Source organism: Geotrypetes seraphini, chromosome 4 (assembly GCF_902459505.1).
Source record: "Geotrypetes seraphini chromosome 4, aGeoSer1.1, whole genome shotgun sequence".
In the NCBI taxonomy this organism is placed as follows: Eukaryota; Metazoa; Chordata; class Amphibia; order Gymnophiona; family Dermophiidae; genus Geotrypetes; species Geotrypetes seraphini.
This window is the reverse complement of record NC_047087.1, coordinates 39,077,414-39,103,662: the sequence shown is the minus strand read 5'-3', so window position 1 is coordinate 39,103,662 and position 26,249 is coordinate 39,077,414. Positions and strand designations below refer to the sequence as shown.

Here is a 26,249-nt window from a genome sequence, read left to right as displayed (position 1 = left end):
GCAATGATTTCAAAACAATTCTTCAATCTGTAGTGCTAGCTGGTTTTGATGGTTTGGACCACTGTAATATTATGTAGAGCAGTGGTTCCCAACCCTGTCCTGGAGGACCACCAGGCCAGTCGGGTTTTCAGGCTAGCCCTAATGAATATGCATGAGAGAGATTTGCATATAATGGAAGTGACAGGCATGCAAATCTGCTCCTTGCATATTCATTAGGGCTAGCCTGAAAACCCGATTGGCCTGATGGTTGTTCAAAATTCTATTATTAGAGGCTTGTTTAGGGTAGGAAAGTAAAATTGTATTGGTTGACCATGGAATTCAGAGTGAAATATAAGTTCTTCATTGCTTCACCACATCCTTTTGACACCAAAACACCTCTATGCATCAATGAACTTAATCACCCCATCCAGCCCACCATAAAGATACTAAGCGTAACTCTAGATCAATGCCTAACCATGAAAGACCAGGTGGACTCCTTAATCAGAAAGGGTTTCTTCACTCTCTGGAAACTCAGATCCATTAAAGCTTATTTCGATACGTCGGCATTCAGAACCCTGGTCCAATCCCTCGTCCTAAGTCAACTTGACTACTGTAGCATCGCCTACTTAGCCATTTCCCAAAAAAATAGGCGACATGTACAACTAATGCAAAATGCAGCGGTCAGATTAATCTTCGGACTAAAGAAATTCGATCATGTATCACCCTACTACCGGCAGTTACATTGGCTACCGATGGCAGCACGCATAAAGTTTAAATTCGCCTGCTTCTGCTTTAAAGCGCTAAACAGACTTGCCTCTAAATACATAATTGACCTTTTCTCCTTCTCTTCCAACAGACACAAGAGAAGCTCTCATTCCTACTTCGTTTCCCCCCCAGTTAGAGGTTGTAAACTGAAAAAACACCATGAACACCTTCTTTCACATCAAGCAGCATTGTGAGGTAAAGACCTAGATCAACTGCTTTCGCCCACTACTTATGAGGAATTCAGAAAACGTCTAAAAACTCAAATGTTCCTAAAGTATCTAGACAACTGACCCACTCATCTTCTTTCTCCTGCATAGAGATTCCTCTGTCCTATTAATCTCTTTCTTCTCAACACATTTCCGGTCCTATTAACTCTCCTCTTCCCCCCTCTTAAATTCAATCAATTTGTACCTCGCTTAATCTATTGTAAACCGCATAGAACTTAACGGTATTGCGGTATATAAACTGTTATTATTATTATTATTAAGTGTATATTAGTGCTGCCCGATGCAGAAAAAAAAAAATTCGATTCAATTCAGCCTATTGAATCGATTTTTCGATTCTATTCGATTTTCCTGCCCAATTGGGTGGTTTTTTTCAAACATTCTGGTGGGTTTATTTTATAGCCTTTTCACCCCTTTTGCCCTCTTCTACCCACACTGGTCCTGTGGTGTAAACAAAATAAACAAAAAATTATTTTCCTCTCTCTGTTAAATCCTAGCTCACGTTCGCAATCTAACACCAGCTCTGGAAGGATACACATTTCAAATCTGACATATTGTAATCACAAAACATAATAAAATTATTTTTCCTATCTTTTGTTGTCAGGTCATTTTTCAAATCATGTTGGTCCCAGGCTCTGGTTGTCTTCTGATCAGGCTCTCCTTCTTTCTTCTTTCTCTGTGCTAACTATCCATCTTCCATCTCTGTCCTCACCTTCTGTTTCCCTTTCCTCCCCCAGTCTGGCATCTTTCCTTTTTTTCATCTCCATCCCCCCACAGTTGCAGCAATGGATGCCACCATCCACAAATCCACCATCTCTCCTTTTCTTAACTACCCTTTCATCCAGCATCTCTCTTCTGTGTCCCTGTCCCTATTCTCCTATCCAGTAGTGTCCTCCTTTTGTCTCTGTTCCTATGCTCCCTCCATGTCCAGTATCTTATCTCTGTTTCATGTCTCTTCCCATATCCAGCTTCTTCTTTCTCTCTTCCTTACCTCCTGTATCCCGTTCCTCAGGTAAAGGCTGTTTCCTACTATCTCTCCTGCCATCCTGTACCCTGCCCACTTACTTTGGAGCAGTATCTGTCCTTCTTGTACCCTTCCCCTTGTGGTCTTGCATTTCTCTCTCCCTCTCTCCATTAGTCCAGCACCTCACCTCTGCTTTCCTCCCCGTCTCTTTGGTTTAGACTCTTTCTTCCCTTTACTTCACCCCAGGTCTGGCATCTCCCCTCTCCTCCCTTACTCCTTCCTCCTCCTCCCTGCCGCTAAGGCACTTTTCCTCCTCCCTCTGCACAGGCCTGCCTCCGCACTGCAAAGGCCTGCCCCCCCACCACCACCACCACGAAGGCCACCCGCAAGCCTGTATGTTCCCCCAGCTTCCCCGCTTTTACCTTAAGCAAATATGGCAGCCTGCAGGATCGCTGGTGCTTTAGCGATTCCTGCAGCTGCCATCGTCCTCAGTAGCAGTTGCCTCTGCCGCGATCCTGACGTCAGAGGAGGGATGGGAACGTAGCAGAGAGAACGTGCTGCTGAGGACGATGGCAGCTGCAGGGATCACTATAGCACCAGTAATCTTGCAGGCTGCCGTATTAGCTTAAGGTAAGAGTAGAGAAGCTGGGGCGGCAGCGGATGGCCAATGAGAGGCAGCGCTGCCGCTCCTGCTTTAGGAAGGCACGGGGGAAGGGTCGGTCATCAAATCGGGAGGCAAATTTTTTTTTTTTAATTGAATCGATTCGAATGGATTCACCCAATTCGAATCAGTGAATCGATTCGAATCAGTGAATCAATTCGAATAGTGAATCGGGCAGCACTAGTGTATATCATTTATCACTGTCTGCAGGATTGTGTTATGCCCTATGCACCCCTTCGATCTTTGTATTCTGCTGAACATTGCAACTTGGTTATTCCTACTCATAAGAAATTGCACCTAGAGACTGTGAAAGCTAGTACTTTTTCATGTGTGGGTCCCGCAGAATAGAACAGACTCCCAGTATATATTAGGCAACAGAAAGATCTGGGTAAATTTAAGAAACTGTTAAAGCATTATTTGTTTTGCAAAATGAAGTATGGCAATTTTGATGTTATTTGATTTGTTATTTTCAGTCCTGTTTTATAAATTATGTAGGTATGGTCGTAATCCGCCTTGTTTAAAAGCAGGCTATAAATAAACTATAAAATTTATTCAGGACACGATGCACTAAATTTCATACGAATCGGTTGAGTTCTGTGGAAGATATGACAAAAAAACTCATTGTAGTGTGAGGGTTTTTTCGATATACAGAATAATTAAGCACGATCAACTAATCGCACAATCGCAATTAAAATTTGTAATCATTGCTCACCCCTAATGCCAGTTTGTTCATTTGTTTTGGGTTTGTTTGTTTTTTTTGGGGGGGGGTTAAGGGAGGAACTGCTTTGTCTGAATGCTGGACTTGCCGGTCCACAAGGGCACTCATCATTCAGGTCTGGATGTGCCAAATCGATCAGTGGGCCTAATGCTAGTTTTAATCAAGCATACTGATAAATCAGATAACATTAAGAACAGATTCCAATTAGGCAAAAAATATATATATATATTCGTATTGTTCCTCTTAAGAGTTTACAATTCAGATATATAGAGCTAGGCCACCAACTCAAAAGATGCCCTCATTCTAGGTTCTGAAGTACTATACAAAGAAAGGCACAATAAAAAGAAATGATAATGAATAATGGAAACAGATCAGCTGTGTCCTTTTCTGACAATGCACAGCACGCTCACAGTAATATTGGACTTGTGAGCACCTCAGTACTAATATTTAAGAACAGAACATTCTCTATTGCAAATCATATAATTTTTAATACTATGGCAATGCGCTCAGCAAAATTTTATATATCTTTCATGAAAGCTGAGCCACACATTCAAATAACCTCAAGGGCCCTGGAATATTTAAAGACTACTGAACAGTGCTAAAAGCCGGTGTACGCACATTTGGGGACCTGTAAAACCAAAAAATTGTAGTTCACCTAAAGGATAGAATTCCCATATAGTACCCGTTTCAAAACACAAAATAAAAAGGACTCATTATGAAGGACTACCGTATTTTCACGCAGATAACGCGCACCCGTGTAAAACGCGCACACGGGTATAGCGCGCAGAAACCACGATTTTATGTACAAAAACTTTTGTATACCGCGCTCACGGGTATACCGCACATGCAGCCCGACTGTCCTTTCGCCCGCCCCGACTCTCCTCTGGCCACCCCGACTCTCCTTGAAAGTCCTGTCCCCCCTTGAAGGTCTGCCTGTCCCCCTTGAAGGTCTGTCCCCATCCTGAAAGCCTGATGCCCCCCCCGACGTCCGATACATCCCCCCCTGGCAGGACCACTCGCACCCCCACCCCGAAGGACCGCCAACTCCCCGACAATATCGGGCCAGAAGGGAGCCCAAACCCTCCTGGCCACGGTGACCCCCTACCCCCACCCCGCACTACATTACGGGCAGGAGGGATCCCAGGCCCTCCTGCCCTCGACGCAAACCCCCCTCCCTCCAACGACCGCCCCCCCCCAAGAACCTCCGACCGCCCCCCCAGCCGACCCGCGACCCCCCTGGCCGACCCCCACGACACCCCCACCCCCCTTCCCCGTACCTTTGGTAGTTGGCCGGACAGACGGGAGCCAAACCCGCCTGTCCGGCAGGCAGCCAACGACGGAATGAGGCCGGATTGGCCCATCTGTCCCAAAGCTCCGCCTACTGGTGGGGCCTAAGGCGCGTGGGCCAATCAGAATAGGCCCTGGAGCCTTAGGTCCCACCTGGGGGCGCGGCCTGAGGCACATGGTCGGGTTGGGCCCATGTGCCTCAGGCCACGCCCCCAGGTGGGACCTAAGGCTCCAGGGCCTATTCTGATTGGCCCACGCGCCTTAGGCCCCACCAGTAGGTGGAGCTTTGGGACGGATGGGCCAATCCGGCCTCATTCCGTTGTTGGCTGCCTGCCGGACAGGCGGGTTTGGCTCCCGTCTGTCCGGCCAACTACCAAAGGTACGGGGAAGGGGGGTGGGGGTGTCGTGGGGGTCGGCCAGGGGGGTCGCGGGTCGGCTGGGGGGGCGGTCGGAGGTTCTTGGGGGGGGGCGGTCGTTGGAGGGAGGGGGGTTTGCTTCGAGGGCAGGAGGGCCTGGGATCCCTCCTGCCCGTAATGTAGTGCGGGGTGGGGGTAGGGGGTCGCCGTGGCCAGGAGGGTTTGGGCTCCCTCCTGGCCCGATATTGTTGGGGAGTTGGGGAGTCGGCCGGGCAAGAGGGCTTGGGCTCCCTCTTGCTCCGATCGTGGATGCGGGTGCGGGTGGGAGCGCATGCGAGCGGTCGTTCGGGGTGGGGGTGCGAGCGGTCCTGCTGGGGGGTTGAATTGGGCGTCGGGCGGGGTGGCAACTATGTAAAAAAAATTTTGTATACCGCGCTCACGCGTATAACGCGTGAGGGGTATGCGCGGTAGGTAAAAACGCGTATAACGCGCGCGTTATATGCGTGAAAATACGGTAATTCTTCAAAAGGGATACAATCTGCATGCACCAGAAATATTAATATTCTGCCCAGTCTCCTTCTACACAGCATTTGCAAATCCTGGGAATATATAAAAGAAAGAGCAAACAATGAGCCAAACATTGCATCATTATCCAAGTTTATGCCATTACCATGCTCTCTTAGTCCATGCTGAGCAAGAATTCATCAGCCCCATCTACAAAGCTCCAAGAATTCTCTCCACCTACACTCTCGCATCCCAAGATGTGCCATAATGACAAGAATAAAATGCAGAGGTGTGTAATGTGATGAGGAAGCACAGACATTACACAGATGCCCAATTAAACTACCCGAGTCTAACTTAACACAGTTCATGATAAATGCAGCTACATGGATGCAAAGTGGCTGAATGAAACCCAAAACTGCACACTACCGTATTTTCACGCATATAACGCGTGCGTTATACACGATTTTACAAACCGTGCATAACCGTGTGCGTTATACGTGTGAGCGCGTTTTACAACTTTTTTTTTTTCAATCCGATCGGCATCCCCCCTGCGAACCGGCATCCTCCCCCCCGCACCCCCTGCTCACGTCACCCCCCCTCCCCTGCGATCCTACATCCCCCCCCAGCACCGCAAAACATCTCTTACCCGATTGGGCACCGGCACCAGCACCAATGCACAGGATGTGCCAGATAATCTCGGAGAGAGCGAGACCAGAAGGCTTTGAGCATGCGCAAATGCTCAAAGCCTAGTCCAGCCCAGCCCAAAGAAGGAGGATCTCTCCCGCACCCCACCGCCCAGCCCAGCCCAAACCAACGAGGGAGGATCTTCGGGCACTGGCACATCCTGTGCATTAGTGCTGGTGCCGGTGCCCAATCGGGTAAGAGATGTTTTGCAGTGCTGGGGGGGGATATAGGATCACGGGGGAGGGGGGATGACACGAGCGGGGGGGGGAGGATGCCGGTTCGCAGGGGGGATGCCGGATCGGATTGAAAAAAAAAAGTTGTAAAACGCGGGTAAGCAAGCGGGGGGGAGGATGCCGGTTCGGAGTAGGCGGGAGGAGGTTTTAACATGCGCGGTATACGCGTGTGCGCGCTATATTAAATTTTTTTTACATAGATTTGTGTTCCCCGCGCACTATACCATGTGCGTGTTTTACACGGGTGCGCGGTATATGGGTGAAAATACGGTAAACTGCGCAAAGAAAGCCAGTGCATTTAGAAAACATACTACAATTAACACATTGTATGTGTTCTGTAATATCGCACCAAGGAGGTAGTCTCTTCTAGGGACTTGACCCTATAAAACATAACTGTGATTCATGTTTAAATAGCTGGGAAACCAGGCAAAAAGCCAGCAGACGTAGTGATTATTCTGTGCGCCTGAGCGCCAGCTGGGTGCCAGGTCTAAGGTTTAAGAACAATGACCCCCCGCGTGATATTTCCTCAATTACTAGCTAAACATTAACTGAATTAACTCAGATACTCATGATAATACAAGTTGTATTACATATAATGGATCAATTTGCACAATTTTCCATTTTAGAAACTCATTTAAATTTTAGGCTAATTTTCTAAAAGTGTGTCTTAGGGAAAGTACACACATGCATATGCAAATGCTGTATTATATACTCATTGTGTCCAAACGTTACCCCAATAAATATTAGCAGGAAAACCTGATGTGCATTAATGAAATTATGGTAATGTTAACATTAACATTTGTTAAAAGTGCAGCAAGCTCCAACAAAGATGGCCATTTGTATTATCACTAATGTTTCTTTAGTAAACTAATGGCCTATTTACAACTGTAGCTCAACTTAACCTTGCACATTGAGCTGAAGTGCTGCTTCAAACTTATGGGACAGAGAACCTGTGGTTTCTTAAAGCTCAAGGCCAGGCCAGGCATATTACCGTATTTTCACGCATATAACGTGCACACGTGTACAACGCGCACAAGGGTATAGCGCGCAGGAACAAGGAATTTATGTAAGAAAATTTTGGTATAGCGCGCCCACACGTATACCGCGCATGCTCCTCACTGAACTTTCATAATCCATGCCAGCGTTTAAGTCCTATTTATCTAACTGTTGCTTCGTATGCAAAATGACTTCACAAGAAATATTAGCTGAGCTATTTTAACTATCAGCAAATGCCGCCAGCAGGGAAATTACCAATGAAGTAATTTTGTTTCCCAGGTTTTCTATTGTAATGCCTATTCTATTGTGATGCGGTGTTTTCTGTCTTGCTGGCGCCCTCCTCCATCTTCCTGCATCGTTCGCTGAAAGCCGCGGGCAGCGGATCCTATGTGCCTCTAGCGGCTGACCCAGAAGTGTTCCTCTGATGTCACGACGTCAGAGGGAACGCTTCCCAGCCGCAGGAGGCGCATGGAAGCCGCTGCCGCAGCTTTCAGCAAACACTACAGGAAGATGGAGGAGGGCGGGCCAGCAAGACAGAAAACAATTGTATAACGCGCTCACGCATATAACGCGCATGGTTATGCTCGGTTTGTAAAATCATGTATAATATGCGCGTTATATGCGTGAAAATACGGTATATACTGTATTATTACAAGTTTGATTTCTCTATGGAAAGGGCCATGTTGCATTTAAGGTTAAAACTACTTAGTGTTAAAGAGCAAAACTTATTGAAATGCAACTCAGGAGAGTCTGGACTATTCAAATAATTCAGCCTGTGGAAAAATATCTTGGAATCTTCTTAATCGTTAGGTAGATAAACAAAAGAAAAATATACAAGATTAATCCGAGCCAAACCAGCATCCTTGTCCTAACTAAAAGTATATCAAAAACGTAAGGAATTCAAGTTCTATCTGCTCCCTAGGGTACATAAGACTAACATGACTGACCTTTCCCTTCCAGCCTATTCAATTCAACACAGCAAGCATGTATTCTCCTGGATTATACAGAAACAGTGGCCAAGTGTCCACTAATACTTGTTCAACATCAGGAATTAAATATGACCATCAAGCTGTCAAATTAAAAAAAAAAAACAACCAAAAACCTCCCCCACAATTCACTGAATAATAGAGAGAAATTTAGAGAGAGGTAGAATTAAATTCATTCTAACAATGAATAATGCACAGCAGAGGGCTTCCCAGACTAACAAGAAATGAGAAACATAAAACACTGGTTTCCACTGCACACAAAAATAGGAACAAAAATGACTTTTACATTGCTCTAGAAACTAAATAATTCACACATGCCTTCACTTAAGAACAATACATTCAAGGGTCTGACAGCAGTGTGTAGTGATTAGAGCCAGGACCATCAGAAAGAACAGGCAGGAGTCTCCTGCTCCAAAGGGGAGCCAACATATCATGCTGGAAAGAAGCTTCCAAGCGGCTGGTTTATCCCATCTGAGGAGGAGACAACTCCCACATTTTTTTTTTTTTTTTAAATTTTTATTTATAAGTTTTCCATTCTTACAATATTTGAGTAATATAATATACAATAAAGTTTTTTTACATATTTAAAATATTGTCATTAATAATACATCGTATTTAAAATATGATATGATAAAGATTATACATTAGCATATAAAATATAATTCCCATCCCCTTTTTATATAGTATATTTCCATTAATTAGTCAAATCCCACCCCATTCATATATAATTATTTATCATTGTGCTAAGATCTAATCATTAGAATATTTTGTCAATGGTTGCCAAATTTTATTAAAATTAAGATGATTTCCCTGTTGTAACGCTATTATTTTTTCCATTTTATAAATATGACAAACAGAATTCCACCAGAACGTATAATTTAATTTGGTGTAATCTTTCCAATTTTGAGTAATTTGTTGCATGGCGACTCCTGTTAGTATTAGTAATAGCTTATTATTGTTTGCTGAAATCGGACTCTTAGTTCTCATTGCAGTACCAAATAATATGGTGTCATACGAGAGTCCTACATGATTCTCTAGTAACTTATTAATTTGGGGCCAAATTAAATTCCAAAATGCATTTACAAAGGGACAAAAAAAGATTAAATGATCTAACGTCCCTATTTCCAATTTACAATGCCAGCATCTATTAGATCTAGTACTATCTATTTTTTGCAGGCGCGTTGGGGTCCAGAATATTCTATGTAATAAAAATAACCATGTTTGATTCATAGATGCTGACCTTGTAGATCTTAATCTCCAGGACCAAAATCGTGGCCATTGAGATTCAGAAATTGTCTGACCTATCTCAATACTCCAAATATCCCTAAGACCTGTTTTCTTTTTTTTATTTAAAAATCCATATATCAATTTGTACCATTTTGCGGCTTGGTGACCCAACAAATCCGTCTGGAAACATAGAACCTGTAAACTATATTGATTATTTAGATTTTTCCATTCAGGGAACCCTACCTGAATGGCCTGCTTCAATTGCATCCATTTAAAATATTGTGATTTATTTAATCCAAATTTATTTTGCAATTGTGAAAAACTAAGCAGTGAACCTTCTGATATGATATCATTCAATGTTCTTATTCCTGCATTTATCCATTGTTTCCAGACGATTTTAAATCCGCCAATTCTGATCCTGGAGTTTATCCATATTGATTGATTTAGAGATTTAGCAATAGGTTCAGGTGATAGATTACTAATATATCTCAATGTTTTCCAAGTGTCAAATAAAATTCTGTGGTCTTTGTATCTTTTAGGCATTGTTATAGTTATTAACTGTTCTGGATATAAAGGGAACAGGAGCCGCCATTCTAAATATAGCCAATCTGGTACATTTTCTAGAAGCTCTGGGAGGATCCAATACATACCCTGTCTTAAGATATAGGCTTGATGATACCTATAAAAATTTGGAAAATTTACCCCCCCTTCCATAATTGGTCTTTGTAATGATACTAAAGCGATTCTTGATCTTTTCCCACACCAAACAAATTTTGTAAGAATATTGTTAAGTTTTTTATAAAATGACCCCTGAAAAAATATTGGAATCATACTCATTTGGTAACAAACCACAGGCAATATCATCATTTTAATTGTTTGAATTCTTCCCCACCAAGAAAGATGTAATGGATTCCATTGCTCACACATTTCTGTTATTTTTTTCAATAAAAGTTTTTCATTCTCTTTGACTGTGTCTTCAATTGTATTTTTGATCATAATTCCTAAGTATTTTATACCATCATCTTTCCAAATAAATGAATATGGGTCAAATAATCCTTTGGTACAATGAACATTTATTGGGAGAATTTCAGATTTGTTCCAATTAATTTTATATCCAGAAAAAGTACCATATGTTTCTATTAAATTAAGTATACATGGAATAGTAGTTTCCGGTTTTCTTAAATATAATAATATATCATCTGCATATGCAGATATTTTAAATTCAAAATTGTTAAATGATATTCCCTCTATCTCCTTAGTTTTGTTTATTGCAATTAATAAAGGTTCTAGGACAATATCAAAAAGTAAAGGAGACAGAGGGCATCCCTGTCTAACTCCCCTGTGCAAGTTAAATCTATTTGATAAATTATTATTAATATATAATCTTGCTCCAGGAGAGCTATACAATGTCTGAATCATTTCAATAAAGCCGGATCCTATACCAAACCATTGTAAAGCTTGGTATATAAAATTCCATTCCACTCTGTCAAAAGCTTTTTCTGCATCTAAAGATATTAAAAAAGCTGGATCATTTATATTTTTTGCTAAATTTAATGAGTGGAATGCTAATCTAGTATTATTTGATGAATGTCTTTTAGCAATAAATCCTGTTTGATGTACATCAATAATGAAAGGGAGAGCTTTTGCCAATCTTAATGCTAATACTTTAGCCATTAATTTGTTATCCACATTCAATAATGAAATAGGCCTGTAATTTGAAACCAGAGTAGGATCTTTGTTTGGTTTTGGTAAGACTATAATTATTGATTCTGCCATAGTACCAGAAATTTTTCCATTCTTTATTTGATATTGATATAAATTTAACAGATGTGGTAATATGATATTTTGAAAAAATTTATAAAATTCAACAGTATACCCATCTCCACCTGGAGCGGATCCAACTCTAAGAGACTTCAATGCTGTTTCTAATTCTTTTAAAGATATAGGTTCTTCTAAACTTCCTTTTATATGATCTGGAATATTTGGTCCCATATATGAATTTAAAAAAGTTAATCCGTCTTGTTCTTTATTTTTATAAGAATTGGAAGTATATAATTCTTTATAAAAATCAAGAAATTGTGTTATAATATCTTTTGTGTTGGTATGTGTGTTACCTTTTGTATCTTTAATTGCAATAATCTTAGATTTTCTTTTCTTTGCTTTTAGAAAGTTTGCTAATAATTTACCAGCTTTATTTGAATTTCCATAATATTGTACTTGTTTGTTGAAAATGTCTTTCCTCACAATTTGAGAAGAAATTTCATTGTATTTAACTTTTAATTTTAATAATTCTTGTAATGTATTATTTTCCCATTTCTCAATTAATTTATTTTCTAATAATTTAATTTGCTTTCCCATCTCAATAAATTGTTTTTTTTTTTGTTTGTTAATAAATGTTGAATATGAAATAATATTTCCTCTTATAGTTGCTTTAAAAGCATCCCATAAGATCTCAGCATTAATATCATCTGATTCATTAAATTGAAAGAATTCTTGCATTTTTATTTTGAAATCTTCAAGAAATTTTGAATCCGCTAATAAATCATTATTAAATCTCCAAATTAAATCAGAGTTTTCAGCATCATAATTTTGAAGATTAATCCACACACCAGCATGATCTGAAATTATAATGGGATCAATTACTGCTTTTAAGACACGCTGCGCTATATTATTAGAAACAAATATATAATCAATTCGTGAAAAGGATTTATGGACCTGAGAACAAAAAGAAAATTCCTGATCATTAAAATGAAGAATTCGCCATATATCTACTAAATCACAAGATAGTATCAAATTATCTAAGCCTAATGATTTCATAACTTTACTTGGTTTTTTATCCAATATCGGATCCATTACAGCTCCCACATTGAGATACTGATCACCCTAGTGATAGCTGAATAAGACAACAAGCTATGATGCCTAAGGAATCTGATTCATGTACTTAGGGTTACCAGGTGTCCGAATTTCACTGGAAATGTCCTCCTTTTGAGGTCTGGACGGCTTTACAAAACCCAGCACTTTGTCACGTGTGCAGATGTCTTTCTGTTCAACGAACAGGCAGTGGGGTCGGGCCTGGGGGCAGGTCTAGGGGTCTGGATTTTACTGATGTAAAATCTGGTAACCCTACATGTACTGCCCTCCAGCCTTCACTTCACAATCTTAAATAATTCAACTGGGCACTACATTCTGACCCTGGTAATCAGAAGACACTATGAAACCATCACATATTAATTACAGCAAACTACTGCAATGGCAAAGGAAAATGGCAACTAATAATTTGCAGGTTGGCTGAAGTTTCTTTTTTAGTTTTAAGTTTTTTATTGATTTTTTCATATATCAACAAGTGTTATAAATTTTCCATACAATTACCTTAACAATACACTTGATATCTCTATAATGTATTTTATATAAACCATATTTTATATTATTCTTCTTATGAATTTATATAACATATATATTGTAATAATTTTATCAATTATTATTTAATTATGAACCCTTTTCCCTCCTTTTATTACATTAATTTCACATAAGACTATCACTCATTATAATATATTATTTATAATGTATAATAAAGAGAATAAATTCCTTACCCCTTCCCTCCCTCCCTTCTTTAACCATTATCTTATTATGGGAAAAAAATTAAAATCAGTCATTGCAAAAATCTGTTAATAGTCCCCAAATCCTCTTGAACTTATCCATATATCCTTTTTGTGTTGCAAATGTACGCTCCATCTTATATATATGGCAAACTGAGTTCCACCAAAAATTATAGTTCAATCTGTCATAATTTTTCCAATTATGTGTAATTTGCTGTACTGCTACTCCAGTCAATATAAATAAAAGTTTATTGTTATTTGATGAAATTTGACTTCGAGCTCTCATTGCAGTACCAAACAAAATCATATCATATGTCAAGGCTACCGGATTTTCTAACATCCTATTAATTTGAGGCCAAATTGATTTCCAAAATATTAATATGAATGGACAATAGAATAAAAGATGATCTAATGTCCCTGGTTCAAGATGACAATGCCAGCATCTATTAGACTTAGAGCTATCAATTCTATGTAAACGTGTAGGGGTCCATAAAGCTCTATGTAAAATAAAAAAACAAGTTTGTCTCATAGAAGCTGACAATGTACATCTTAACCTCCAAGACCAAAGTTGTGGCCATTGAGATGCATTAATCTGATACTTAATCTCAATGCTCCAAATATCTCTAAGACCATTTTTTTTCTTTTTATGTACAAATCCAGATATTAATTTATACCACATTGTGGCCTGGTGATCCATGGAATCTATCTGAAAACATAAGAATTCCACACTATGATAGTTATTAAGGTTTTTCCATTCAGAGAACCCTGTCTGAATGGCCTGCTTCAATTGCATCCATCTGAAATATTGTGATTTATTCAAACCGAATTTATTTTGCAATTGTGAAAACTCAAGCAGTTTACCTTTATTCATTACATCCTCTAAAATACGAATTCCAGCGATCATCCAATGTTTCCAGATAATTTTAAAACCGCCAACTTTGATCTTTGGATTGAGCCATATTGTTTGAGTCGTTGATTTAGTTATTGGAATAGGAGTTAGATTACTTATATATCTTATAGTTTTCCAAGTATCAACAAATATTTTGTGATCCTTATATAACCTTGGCATTTGAATACTGATAACATGACTCAGACGTAAAGGAAACATTAATCTCCATTCTAACCAGAACCAATCTGGTATATGTTCAATGGGCTCTGGGAGGATCCAATACATACCCTGACGCATAATATAGGCTTGATGGTACCTATAAAAATTTGGAAAATTTACCCCTCCCTCCGCAATTGGTCTTTGTAAAGATACTAGAGCAATTCTGGTGGGTTTTCCAAGCCAAATAAATTTTGTTAACATCTTATCCAATTTTTTGTAAAAAGACCCCTGAAAAAAAATTGGTATCATACCCATTTGGTAACAAACTACTGGTAATATCATCATTTTTATAGTTTGCACTCTCCCCCACCAAGATATGCATAAAGGATTCCATTGTTCACACATTTCTGACACTTTTTGTAATAAATTTTTTTCATTAATTTTCATAGTCTCATCCACAGTTTTTGTAATCCAAATTCCTAAGTATTTTAATCCTTCTTCTTTCCAAATAAAAGAAAATGAGTCAAATAAACTTTTTGTACAATGTACATTGAGTGGAAGCACTTCTGATTTATTCCAGTTTATTTTATAACCTGAAAATTTTCCAAATTTTTCAATCAATTCAAGCAAATTTGGAATGGTTGTTTCCGGATTTCTCAAATAAAGTAAAATATCATCCGCATATGCTGATAATTTATATTCTCTATCTGAGTGCGGAATACCCTGTATCTCCTTTACCTGTTCTATAGCTAATAACAAGGGTTCTAAAACGATATCAAAAAGCAAAGGAGATAGTGGGCATCCTTGTCTAACCCCCCTCTGTAGAATAAATCTTTCTGAAAAATTATTATTGATATATAATCTAGCAGCAGGGGAGCTATACAATGCTTTTATTATTTGTATAAATCCGGATCCTATACCAAACCATTCCATTGCCTGAAACATGAAGGACCATTCCACTCTATCAAAAGCTTTTTCAGCATCTACCGTATTTTCACGCAGATAACGTGCACCCGTGTATAACGCGCACACGGGTATAGCGCGCAGAAACCACAATATTATGTATAAAAACTTTTGTATACCGCGCTCACGGGTATAACGCGCATGCTGCCCGACTGTCCTTTCGCCAGCCCTGACTCTCCTCTGGCCACCCCGACTCTCCTTTCGCCCGCCCCGACTCTCCTCTGGCCACCCCGACTCTCCTTTCGCCCTCCCCGACTCTCCGTGCGCTGTCCCGACTCTCCGTTTACCCGCCCTGCCCTGCCCCCCCCCCCGGCAGGACCACTCGCACCCCCACCCCGAAGGACCGCCAACTCCCCGACAATATCGGGCCAGAAGGGAGCCCAAACCCTCCTGGCCACGGCGACCCCCTACCCCCACCCCGCACTACATTACGGGCAGGAGGGATCCCAGGCCCTCCTGCCCTCGACGCAAACCCCCCTCCCTCCAACGACCGCCCCCCCCCAAGAACCTCCGACCGCCCCCTCATAAATGCTTTTATTAGAAGCTTATGGCTTGCCCACTAAATATCCTCCCTTCTGGAAGACACAGCAGAGAGTCTAATAAGAGCCCACGAGATACAAAAGTTTTTCTACATAGTTCCCACCCCGCCCGACGCCCGATTCACCCCCCCCAGCAGGACCGCTCGCACCCCCACCCCGAACGACCGCTCGCACGCGCTCCCACCCGCACCCGCGATCGGAGCAAGAGGGAGCCCAAGCCCTCTTGCCCGGCCGACTCCCCGACAATATCGGGCCAGGAGGGAGCCCAAACCCTCCTGGCCACGGCGACCCCCTACCCCCACCCCGCACTACATTACGGGCAGGAGGGATCCCAGGCCATCCTGCCCTCGACGCAAACCCCCCTCCCTCCCTCCAACGACCGCCCCCCCAAAGAACCTCCGACCGCCCCCCCAGCCGACCCGCGACCCCCCTGGCCGACCCCCACGACACCCCCACCCCCCTTCCCCGTACCTTTGCTAGTTGGCCGGACAGACGGGAGCCAAACCCGCCTGTCCGGCAGGCAGCCAACGACGGAATGAGGCCGGATTGGCCCATCCGTCCCAAAGCTCCGCCTACTGGTGGGGCCTAAGGCGCGTGGGCCAATCAGAATAGGCCCTGGAGCCTTAGGTCCCACCTGGGGGCGCGGCCTGAGGCACATGGTCGGGTTGGGCCCATGTGCCTCAGGCCGCGCCCCCAGGTGGGACCTAAGGCTCCAGGGCCTATTCTGATTGGCCCACGCGCCTTAGGCCCCACCAGTAGGCGGAGCTTTGGGACGGATGGGCCAATCCGGCCTCATTCCGTCGTTGGCTGCCTGCCGGACAGGCGGGTTTGGCTCCCGTCTGTCCGGCCAACTAGCAAAGGTACGGGGAAGGGGGGGGGGGGTGTCGTGGGGGTCGGCCAGGGGGGTCGCGGGTCGGCGGGGGGGGCGGTCGGAGGTTCTTGGGGGGGGCGGTCGTTGGAGGGAGGGAGGGGGGTTTGCGTCGAGGGCAGGAGTGCCTGGGATCCCTCCTGCCCGTAATGTGGTGGGGGTAGGGGGTCGCCGTGGCCAGGAGGGTTTGGGCTCCCTCCTGGCCCGATATTGTCGGGGAGTCGGCCGGGCAAGAGGGCTTGGGCTCCCTCTTGCTCCGATCGCGGGTGCGGGTGGGAGCGCGTGCGAGCGGTCGTTCGGGGTGGGGGTGCGAGCGGTCCTACTGGGGGGGGTGAATCGGGCGTCGGGCGGGGTGGGAACTATGTAGAAAAACTTTTGTATACCGCGCTCACGCGTATAACGCGCGAGGGGTATGCGCGGTAGGTAAAAACGCGTATAACGCGCGCGTTATATGCGTGAAAATACGGTAATGCAGGGGTGCCCAACACGTCGATCGCGATCGACCGGTCGATCGGGAAGGCAACGCCAGTCGATCTCGTGTTGCCGTTCCAATCGGCCGGCCGATCAGCCTTCCTCTCCCCAAGATTCCCCACCGGAATCTCCCCAAGGTTCCCCATGCACACTCATTCTTGCTGCGCCCTTCCTGCCCGACTGCCAGAACCCGTCTTCCGACTGGGGGATGATATCACTTCCTTCGGGAGAAGGCGGGAGGGAGGTCTAGGGAAGTCACGACCCTTGAGAGCTGAGCACCGGCTGCCCCTGGCGGAATTGACAAGCCAGACTGGAGAAAGGCGGTCAGGAGCAGGAGGTGCTCTGCCCAAAAATGCCGGAGCTGCTGCTGCTGCTCTGACGTCTTGAGCCTGAAAATGGGAAGTTGAGTGTCGTGCTAAAAAGAGACTGGAACGGCTCTCATGGAAGACTGGCTTTTTTTCTTTTCCTCGGCCCTGGGGATCCAGAGATTTGGGCCTGCAGAAGCCCAACGCTGACCAGCATTGCTCTCCCCGACATCAATTCTTACATCGGAGAGGAATTTCTGGGCCAGCCAATCGCTGCCTGGCTGGCCCGGAACTTCCTCTCCGACATCAGAATTGAAGGGGAGCAGAATGCTGGTCAGTGCAAGGCTTCTGCATGCAGAGCTTGGGGGGCGGTGGCTTGGAGGCCTGTTCCCCGGTGGCGACAGCAAACCTAGTGGCTTGGGGGAGGGCAGGGAGAAAGAAACAAAGGGGGCAAGCAGGGAGAAAGAAAATGGGCATGGAGAGAGAGAGAGAGAAAGAAAGAACAGGAGGCAGGGAGAAAGAAAGAAAAAGTTGGGGGAGAGAATGAGGTATGGAAGAGAGAAAGCATATAGGAGGCTGAAAGAAGGAGTGGGCTGAAATCAGAAGATGTCAGAAGAAGTGCAGCCAGAGTGAAGTGAGAAGAAGTCAGAAGAAGAAAGTGCAACCAGAGACTCATGAAATCATCAAACAAAAGTAGGAAAAATGATTTTATTTTCAATTTAGTGATCAAAATGTGTCTGTTTTGAGAATTTATATCTGCTGTCTATATTTTGCACTATGACTCCCTTTTACTAAACCACAATAGCGGTTTTTAGCGCAGGGAGCCTATGAGCGTCGAGAGCAGCGTGGGGCATTCAGCGCAACTCCCTGCGCTAAAAACTGCTATGTGGTTTAGTAAAAAGGGAGGGGGCTATATTTGTCTATTTTTGTATGGTTGTTATTGAGATGACATTGCATAGAGTCATCTGCCTTGACCTCTTTGAAAAAAACCCGGAATATGAATGATAATTAACATTTTCTCTGCCTTTCAGTGTGCTTTGTGGGGGTTTTAAAAATTTTTTATTGTTGGTAGATCATTTTGACTTGGTCATTTTAAAAGTAGCTCGCAAGCCCAAAAAGTGTGGGCACCCCTGATCTAATGAAATAGAGAATGCTGGGTCATTAATGGATTTTGTCAAATACCACATGTGATATGCCAATCTAGTATTATGAGATGAATGTCTTTGAGCAACCAAACCTGTCTGATGCATATCTATAATGAAAGGGAGAGCTTTAGCCAATCTTAATGCTAATGCCTTAGTTAAAATTTTTCCATCCACATTTATTAAAGAAATAGGTCTATAATTTGAAACCAAAGTGGGATCTTTATTTGGCTTAGGTAAAACTATAGTTATTGATTCAGCCATAGTACCTGTAATACAACCTTTATTTAGTTGTGTCTGATACAGTTTTAATAAATAGGGCATTATAATGTTTTGAAATGATTTATAAAACTCCACTGTATAACCATCTCCACCTGGAGCGGATCCAACCCTAAGGGATTTCAAAGCTGTTTCTAACTCTTTTAAGGATATTGGCTCTTCTAAACTTCATTTTATATGTTCAGGAATCTTTGGTCCCTCTATTAACTTTAAAAAGTCTAAACCATCCTTTTCCTTTTTCGAATAAGGCTCAGAAGAATACAAATCTTTATAAAATTTTAAAAACTGTTTTATAATGGGATCAATTTGAGATAACATTTCACCATTCTCATTTTGAATAGCAATTATTTTTGTTTTTCTTTTTTTTGCTTTAAGATAATTTGCTAGCATTCTTCCCGCCTTATTCGAATTTCCATAATACAAAGCTTGCTGTACAAATAAATCTTTTCTAATAATTTTTGAAGAAATTTCATTATATTTACCTTTAGCTTTTAAAAGTTCTTGTTGTGTCAAATAATCCCATTTTTCAATTAATTTTGATTCTAGAGACTTCACCACTTTTTCCAATTCTGTAAATTGTTTTTTTTCCTTTTTTATTTGCAAAGCTGAATAAGAAATAATTTGTCCTCTAATGTATGCTTTAAAAGCATCCCACAAAGTCTCTATTAAAATTCCTTCTGTATCATTAATTTGAAAATAATCTTTCATTTTTTCCAAAAGATTTTCATAAAAGTCAGTATCTGTAAGCAATGTATTATTTAATCTCCATATAGGTCTTTTTCCATTTTGATCTATTATTTTAATTTCAATCCACACTCCAGCATGATCAGATAGTATAATTGGATCAATGACAGCCTGTGTGACTTGATGTACTAATTGATTAGAAACAAAAATGTAATCTATTCTAGAAAAAGAATTATGAACCTGTGAACAAAACGAAAATTCCCGACCATCAAAATGAAGAATACACCAAATATCTTTTAAATCACAAGATTGTATCAAATTATCAAGGCCTAATGATTTTATAAATCTTCTCGGACTTTTATCTATCAGTGGATCCATGACCGCATTGAAATCCCCTGCTACTACTAGATTTGAAGTAGAAAGTGGAAGAATTAATTGTTGCAGAGTTTTAAAAAATTCATTTTGATTCGAATTAGGGGCATATATATTGAAGAGCGTCATGGTGGTATTTCCCATGTCCATTTCCACATATACCCACCTTCCAAGAGGATCAGCTGCCTTAAACTTAAATGAAGCAGAACATTTTTTATTTATTAGTATAGCAACACCAGCTTTTTTCCCTATTGCCGAAGAAAAATAACATTGTTTGACCAGATCACCTTTTAGCTTAATAGATTCAGTATTTGACAGATGGGTCTCTTGTATGCAGCATATATCAGCATTTTGTCTTTTTAAAAATAATAATGCCTTTTTTCTTTTAATCGGGTGATTGAGACCATTAACGTTTAAAGATATTATTTTAAGACCCATTATGCATTAATATAATTTGTAACATTTCACTCCAAACTTCAGTATTCTTTATAAACTCCTTTTTCCCATATATAAGATAAATCAAAGAATTAACTATTTTATGCAAACCCTTAAAATTTAATACCCCCCCACTTCCTCCCTCCCCACCCCATACATATACGAATACTTGGAAACGCAAAATTAGATCAGGTTTGACATCACTCCTTACAAGCTAAAAATAAAATACTTAAATTATCCTAAGCTCCATAATAGTAATATTACTATTAAAATTTAACAATTTATATATCTTTACTTTCTTATTTATATGGATACTTTCATCTATTCCAAGTTTGTTATGTTAAGTTGAATTAAATGTATTTTAAAATATTTTGAAGTTATACAATTCTTATCTAGGATAAGTTTACAATAAATCATTAAGCAAACATTTTATCTTCCATACCTATACTCATTCTTCACATTCATTACTTTTCTATTCCATAAAATCCATTCATCCAAAATTAGAAGGTAAAAATTTTAATAAAATTAAAATCTATCATAACCCATTCTCTTTCTTATTCTTTTTCATATTTTAATCATTCAATTGGAATCTTTAGTGAGTTCTATGCATAAACTTTCCTCTATATCTTGTGTAGAACTGTATCTTGAAAAGAATGGATATTAGCATATATCTGAATCCTAAAAATCTATCTATCCTATAAAGATATTATTCCTTCCTATACATAGACAATTTATTTCATTTCATATAATATATCTTATGTTTAATAGTTTTCCCAGTTCGTTTAGTCCTGCTGGTATGAACCCTCCTTTTTTTTTTTTCCTCTTCAAGATCCCTCTTCTTCCTCCGTAGACATGATGATATGAGAACACCCAATCCTCTTTACTTCCGGTGCCGTTCATTGGTTAAATAAAGGTTTCCTCCCAATGCATATTTCTTCGCGTATTTTTTAGTAGTGACAAAGCGATCACCATTCTTCGGGCATATCCGTGTCACCAAGGGAATATTTGGCAGGAAAACAGTTTCTCTGTATTCCTTTCAGTCTATCAGAAATCCGACGCAATCAATCAACTCCCAGAGTCGCGCAATGTCACCGAATGGAAGCCAACACTCTGTCTTCTCTACGCGTCACTCACCCATCTACGTCTTCACTGAATCAAGTTCCATGCTCATGACAACGATCTTCCTTATTTTTAAAAGTAAGTTGAAAAATTCCATATATTCGAAACAGTTAATTCAAACTGTTTGTTTGTTTTTTTTCCCAGAGTATATTTGCGGTAACGATTTAAAATAAAATAAAATACAAACACAATCATTTGATATAAGTTCAGTCTTGATAAACTTACTCAGCGTTTTATTTAAGAAGTCATTGGTTGTTCACATTGTTCTAGATATTCTGCTAATTTCTTGTGATCAGTGAAATTTTGCGTTTTATTTCCCAAAGTTACTTTCATAACCGCTGGATAAAGAAGTCCATATCTTGCCCCTAGTGCCCTTAATTGAGGTCTTAAATCCAGTAGTTGTTTTCTTTTGAAGGCAGTTTCTCTGGCAAAATCAGGAACAATGTGAATATGTGCATCTTGACATCGTAAATTTTTATTTTCTTTAGCTAGTTGACATATTTCAGCAACATGTTGGTATCTTAATAATTTAAATATTAAAGTTCTTGGACCTTTTTGTACTGCTGTTTTTTGTCCTGGTATTCTGTGTGCTCTTTCAATTTCAAGAGGCACTTTGGATTTCAGAGGTAGGATTTTTGGAAGGAATTGTTCAAGGAAAGTGCTGGGATCATTTTTTTCCACTCCTTCAGGCATCCCTATAATTCTTAAATTATTTCTTTTTTCTCTATTCAAACAGTCTTCCAAGTCTCTCTTCATTATTTCCATTTCTTTCCAAGCTTTTTTATTTTGCATAACTTCAGTATGTACCTCTTCCGATTTTTCTTCTAAGTGAGTTATTTTGTTATCAATTAGGTCCACTCTTTTTGTAAGCATGGCTACGTCGTCAATTGCCTTTTGAAGTTGTTTTTTGATTTCTAAAACGATATCTTTGATCTGTCTTATTTCTACCATCATGTCTGGATCTCCTTCTGTAGGCAGCGGAACCTTTGAAGGTGTCCCTGGTTCAGGCTTTGATCTTTTATTACTGCTTGTTCCTGATCCTCCGGCTCCTGCATCGTTTTTATTTTGTTTACCCGATGCCATTTTCTTCTTATCCACCTTTTTCAGCGAAAAAATATCAATTTTGGAGCTTTAAAATTTGAAATAATAGCTTGTCTGACACGGAGCACTGCTATTACCCGACCATTTGCTTGCGTGTCCAAGCCACGCCCTCTGGCTGAAGTTTCTTAATAATTTACAATGGAAGCCTGACCCTAAGTGCATATAAAATTGTAACAGTAAATAATCGAGCACTGCAAAATAAGATTAAGTCAGTCCATATTCTAATGATTAGACACCTTGGACACCTTTTTATTACATAGGACTATATTTAATGAGGGGATGGGGAGGCATGTTATGTGATTTAATGGGTTTATTCCTGATGAATGGGATGGGTGGGGGAGGGGTCTTTTTTATATGCATTTGACAATAATTGTTAGAATGTCAAGTGATTTGTACGAATTATCTGATTGAATTTTGTACACTTGTTGCAAGAGTTAAAACTGAATAAAGAATTTTTTTTAAAAAAAAGATTGTCAGTCTTTTTTAATTCTTTATTAAATTTTCAATTCTTACAAAAGTGCAATATAACATACTTGTCATACATCTAAAAATTAAGCACTTATAAACTATCAAACAGTTCAACCACTCTTAACAAATTAAAAACCCCTCCCTTCCCCTCCCTCAAAAAAAATTCATAAAACACAAGATCACTTGAATATATATCTCCCTCCCCTGGATGTGCCATTATTACAACAAACTATTTACACTATAATAATTCTACAAAAGACATCAATGGGCCCCAAATTAATTTAAAGATTTTTGTGTTCCCTGACAAGTCAGCATTTGCTTTTTCATATTTATACAATAAACATAAATTTGCCCACCAGAACGTAAAGTTAAGACGGTCCCAATTTTTCCAGTTACGTGTGATCATTAAGTCAGTCTTGCAAGCAAAGCAGAAGCATCTCAAACAGCCCATGATCACTTACTCACCAGGGCCTCTAACACAGTGGTTCCCAACCCTGTCCTGGAGGAACACCAGGCCAATTGGGTTTTCAGGCTAGCCCTAATGAATATGCATGAAGCAAATTTGCATGCCTATCACTTCCATCATATGCAAATCTCTCTCATGCATATTCATTAGGGCTAGCCTGAAAACCTGATTGGCCTGGTGTTCCTCCAGGACAGGGTTGGGAATCACTGCTCTAACAGATCATCTATTCTGAAGCAGAAGGTATTCATGTGTCATTGCAACAGACTGATGACATGTTAAGAGTTTAGTGATGTGTTATTTGATTGTGTTATTTGTCTATGGCCCCTTTACTCTGTAGAGTATTTCCATACCAGAGAAAGGTCAGGAGGGTTAGAATGCTGGGCCCATACCGAGAAAGAGCAGCACAAAAATAAAATATACAATCGCGTGTAAAAAGTGATCTATGCAAAAGTGGTCTACGCAAAAATTGTTGAAGAAAGCCCTCTGTGCAATAAACCAGTCATCTGCACTGGGGAAATAAATTTAGGAACCTAAATTTAGCTGAGTGCTAAATATCAGTGCTAAGCTCATAATTTTTATCCATATCCTAAATACATACCTGTTACCACCCACTTGTTAGTGAAACTAGAAGTACAAATTTAGACACCCAGGCCTAGTAAATTTTCAAAGCAGGACAATTTACAAGCCTCTCTCAAAGTTGAGAGCCTAAACCCTTTGAATATTAGCCTCAATATGGTCAATACAGAAACAAGGAGAACCATAAAAAGAAAGCAACTTAAGCGAGCAAAGAACTAATCTACAGATTACTCTGCAGAATGCATGTCATTTGAGTCCTGCTATGAATCTTAATAGAAACCATAAGAGCAAGCACATTTCCAAAGGAAGTTGCTGTGAGTCAGGGTACATCAATTTGTAAGAGATGAGAAACCAAAACTTTTGGAGAACAACTGAAATGATGCCAACATCAACTTACCATTCCACGATTTCTGGGTGAAGAATGGTATTATTCACATGGAATCTACAAAAGAAAAAAATAATAAATTAATGGGAAAACACCAAATAATATTCATATGCATAAAACAATGTCCAAACAGGATTAACATCATAACTTTGTATTTTGTGTGTTTTATTTTAAAATAACCAACTTCAAAACATTGAGCAAAGTAAAATCCTACCTAGCTGAAGACAAATTTCTAAACTTTCTGGAGATCTACTTGTATTCTTGTACAGAAGATATGCAGGCAGGGCCGGATTTTCCTAAAGGCTAACTAGGCTTCAGCCTAGGGCCTCAAGATCAAGAGGGGCCTACATTCAAATTGTTAGCAAAATTAAAATTACACTATTCTAAAAACAGTGAACACTAAAACACTGAACCGAAAATAAGGAGAAATTCTACGCTTCGAGATTGGAACCGGCTCCGGCCGCAACGGGGTGCCGACTCGGCTTCTCCCTTTCTTTTTCTCGCCCTGGGAGGAGGATCGGGGAGGGAAAGACGTCAGTCCGGAAACAGCTGGGCAAAGCCCAGCCCCGCGGGGAGAGAGGCAAAATGTGGATCAGTCAGGACAGGGCGGCCCAGATTGGCATCGGAGGGGTGGGGTGGGGGGTTTCAGTGGAAGGGGGATGGGAGGCAGGCAGGCTGGCATCGGAGGGGGGGGTTTAATGGAAGGCAGCAGGCAGGATGGCATGGGGGGTGTTCAATGGAAGGGGGATGGGAGGCAGGCGGGCATCTATCCGATTTCAGATTTACACCCCTTCTGCCCACAAATTCCTTCCTCCAGCTACCTAAATGTTGTAATGCTGAATAGTGCAATAAAATTAATCAAATATGTGCCTGGTAAAGGAAGAATAGAAGAACAATTAGACATCTTGTACAATTCAATGCGTGATAAAATTGAGGGCATCTCATTCACTTACTGACTAATTCCTTCAAATGAAGCTTCCTTGCAGACATTTCCACTATCAGTGTTCACACCACGCTGTGGAAATACAGAGAGAGAGAGAGAGAGAGAGAGAGAGAGGGGATCACCACTAAATACTAGAAAGAAAACAGCATTTTCCTAATAAAGTCCATTCAAAGTTATTTTAAGTAACCACAAAGTACTATATGTTATTACATACTATATACATAAACTGCATTCTGCCTTGCTAAGGAGCATGGGCGGGGATTGGGGGCGGAGGAGCCTCCTTCTGGATTCATGGCCTCACTATCTTCTCACTAGTTAAGGTTTTCCTCATTTGGAGACACAACAGAAAGTCTTCCTCAGTATCCTCAAACTAACCCAGCACATAGGAGCTTTAAATACCAGTTTAAGAAAATGTTATACCTGTTAAAAATGATTCAGGTACAAATCAAGCAATACTGACCACTGAAATATTAAAAAATTATATATATTCAGCACATGTATGTGAGGGACTTTTAGACTGGAGCATAACACAAACAATATTGAATCCCTCTTCCCCCTTGACAAATCATTGGATCCAAAAAAAGCTTCTGATGCTTCCTTACTTCTCCAAATGAAACAGAGCATTTGTACGGCTGACCAGTACACAAGAGTTCCATATCATCTCTACAGACATAGGCTGAAATAATGAAATCTTAGTGACCACCTTCTAAGAATGGCTCTTCTGATCAACTTAAGACAAGTTAACCTCCAAGTATCTTGCACCCATTCCCCAAATCTCATCCAGTTAAGACCTAAGAGCTATCAGCACTTGAGTGCTCAACCCAAGCCTCTTAGTAGGCCTCAGACTACTCGTCACTCCTAGGTCTTTCTAATTCATAAGACTAGTTGCAGAGAATGATATAATT

The 26,249-nt window shown here is 40.8% G+C and overlaps 1 protein-coding gene across 1 annotated transcript in view; it reads right to left on the bottom strand.

Moving 5' to 3' along the window:
• The window catches only part of PEPD (peptidase D), a 485,574-nt gene that overhangs the window by 371,838 nt on the left and 87,487 nt on the right, over window positions 1–26,249 (bottom strand). The window contains exons 6-7 of the mRNA XM_033941263.1: window positions 25,355–25,416; window positions 24,414–24,458 (exon numbers count right to left, since the gene is read on the bottom strand). Of these exons, the coding sequence (XP_033797154.1) occupies window positions 24,414–24,458; window positions 25,355–25,416 (107 nt within the window). The remainder of the gene's footprint in view (window positions 1–24,413; window positions 24,459–25,354; window positions 25,417–26,249) is intronic.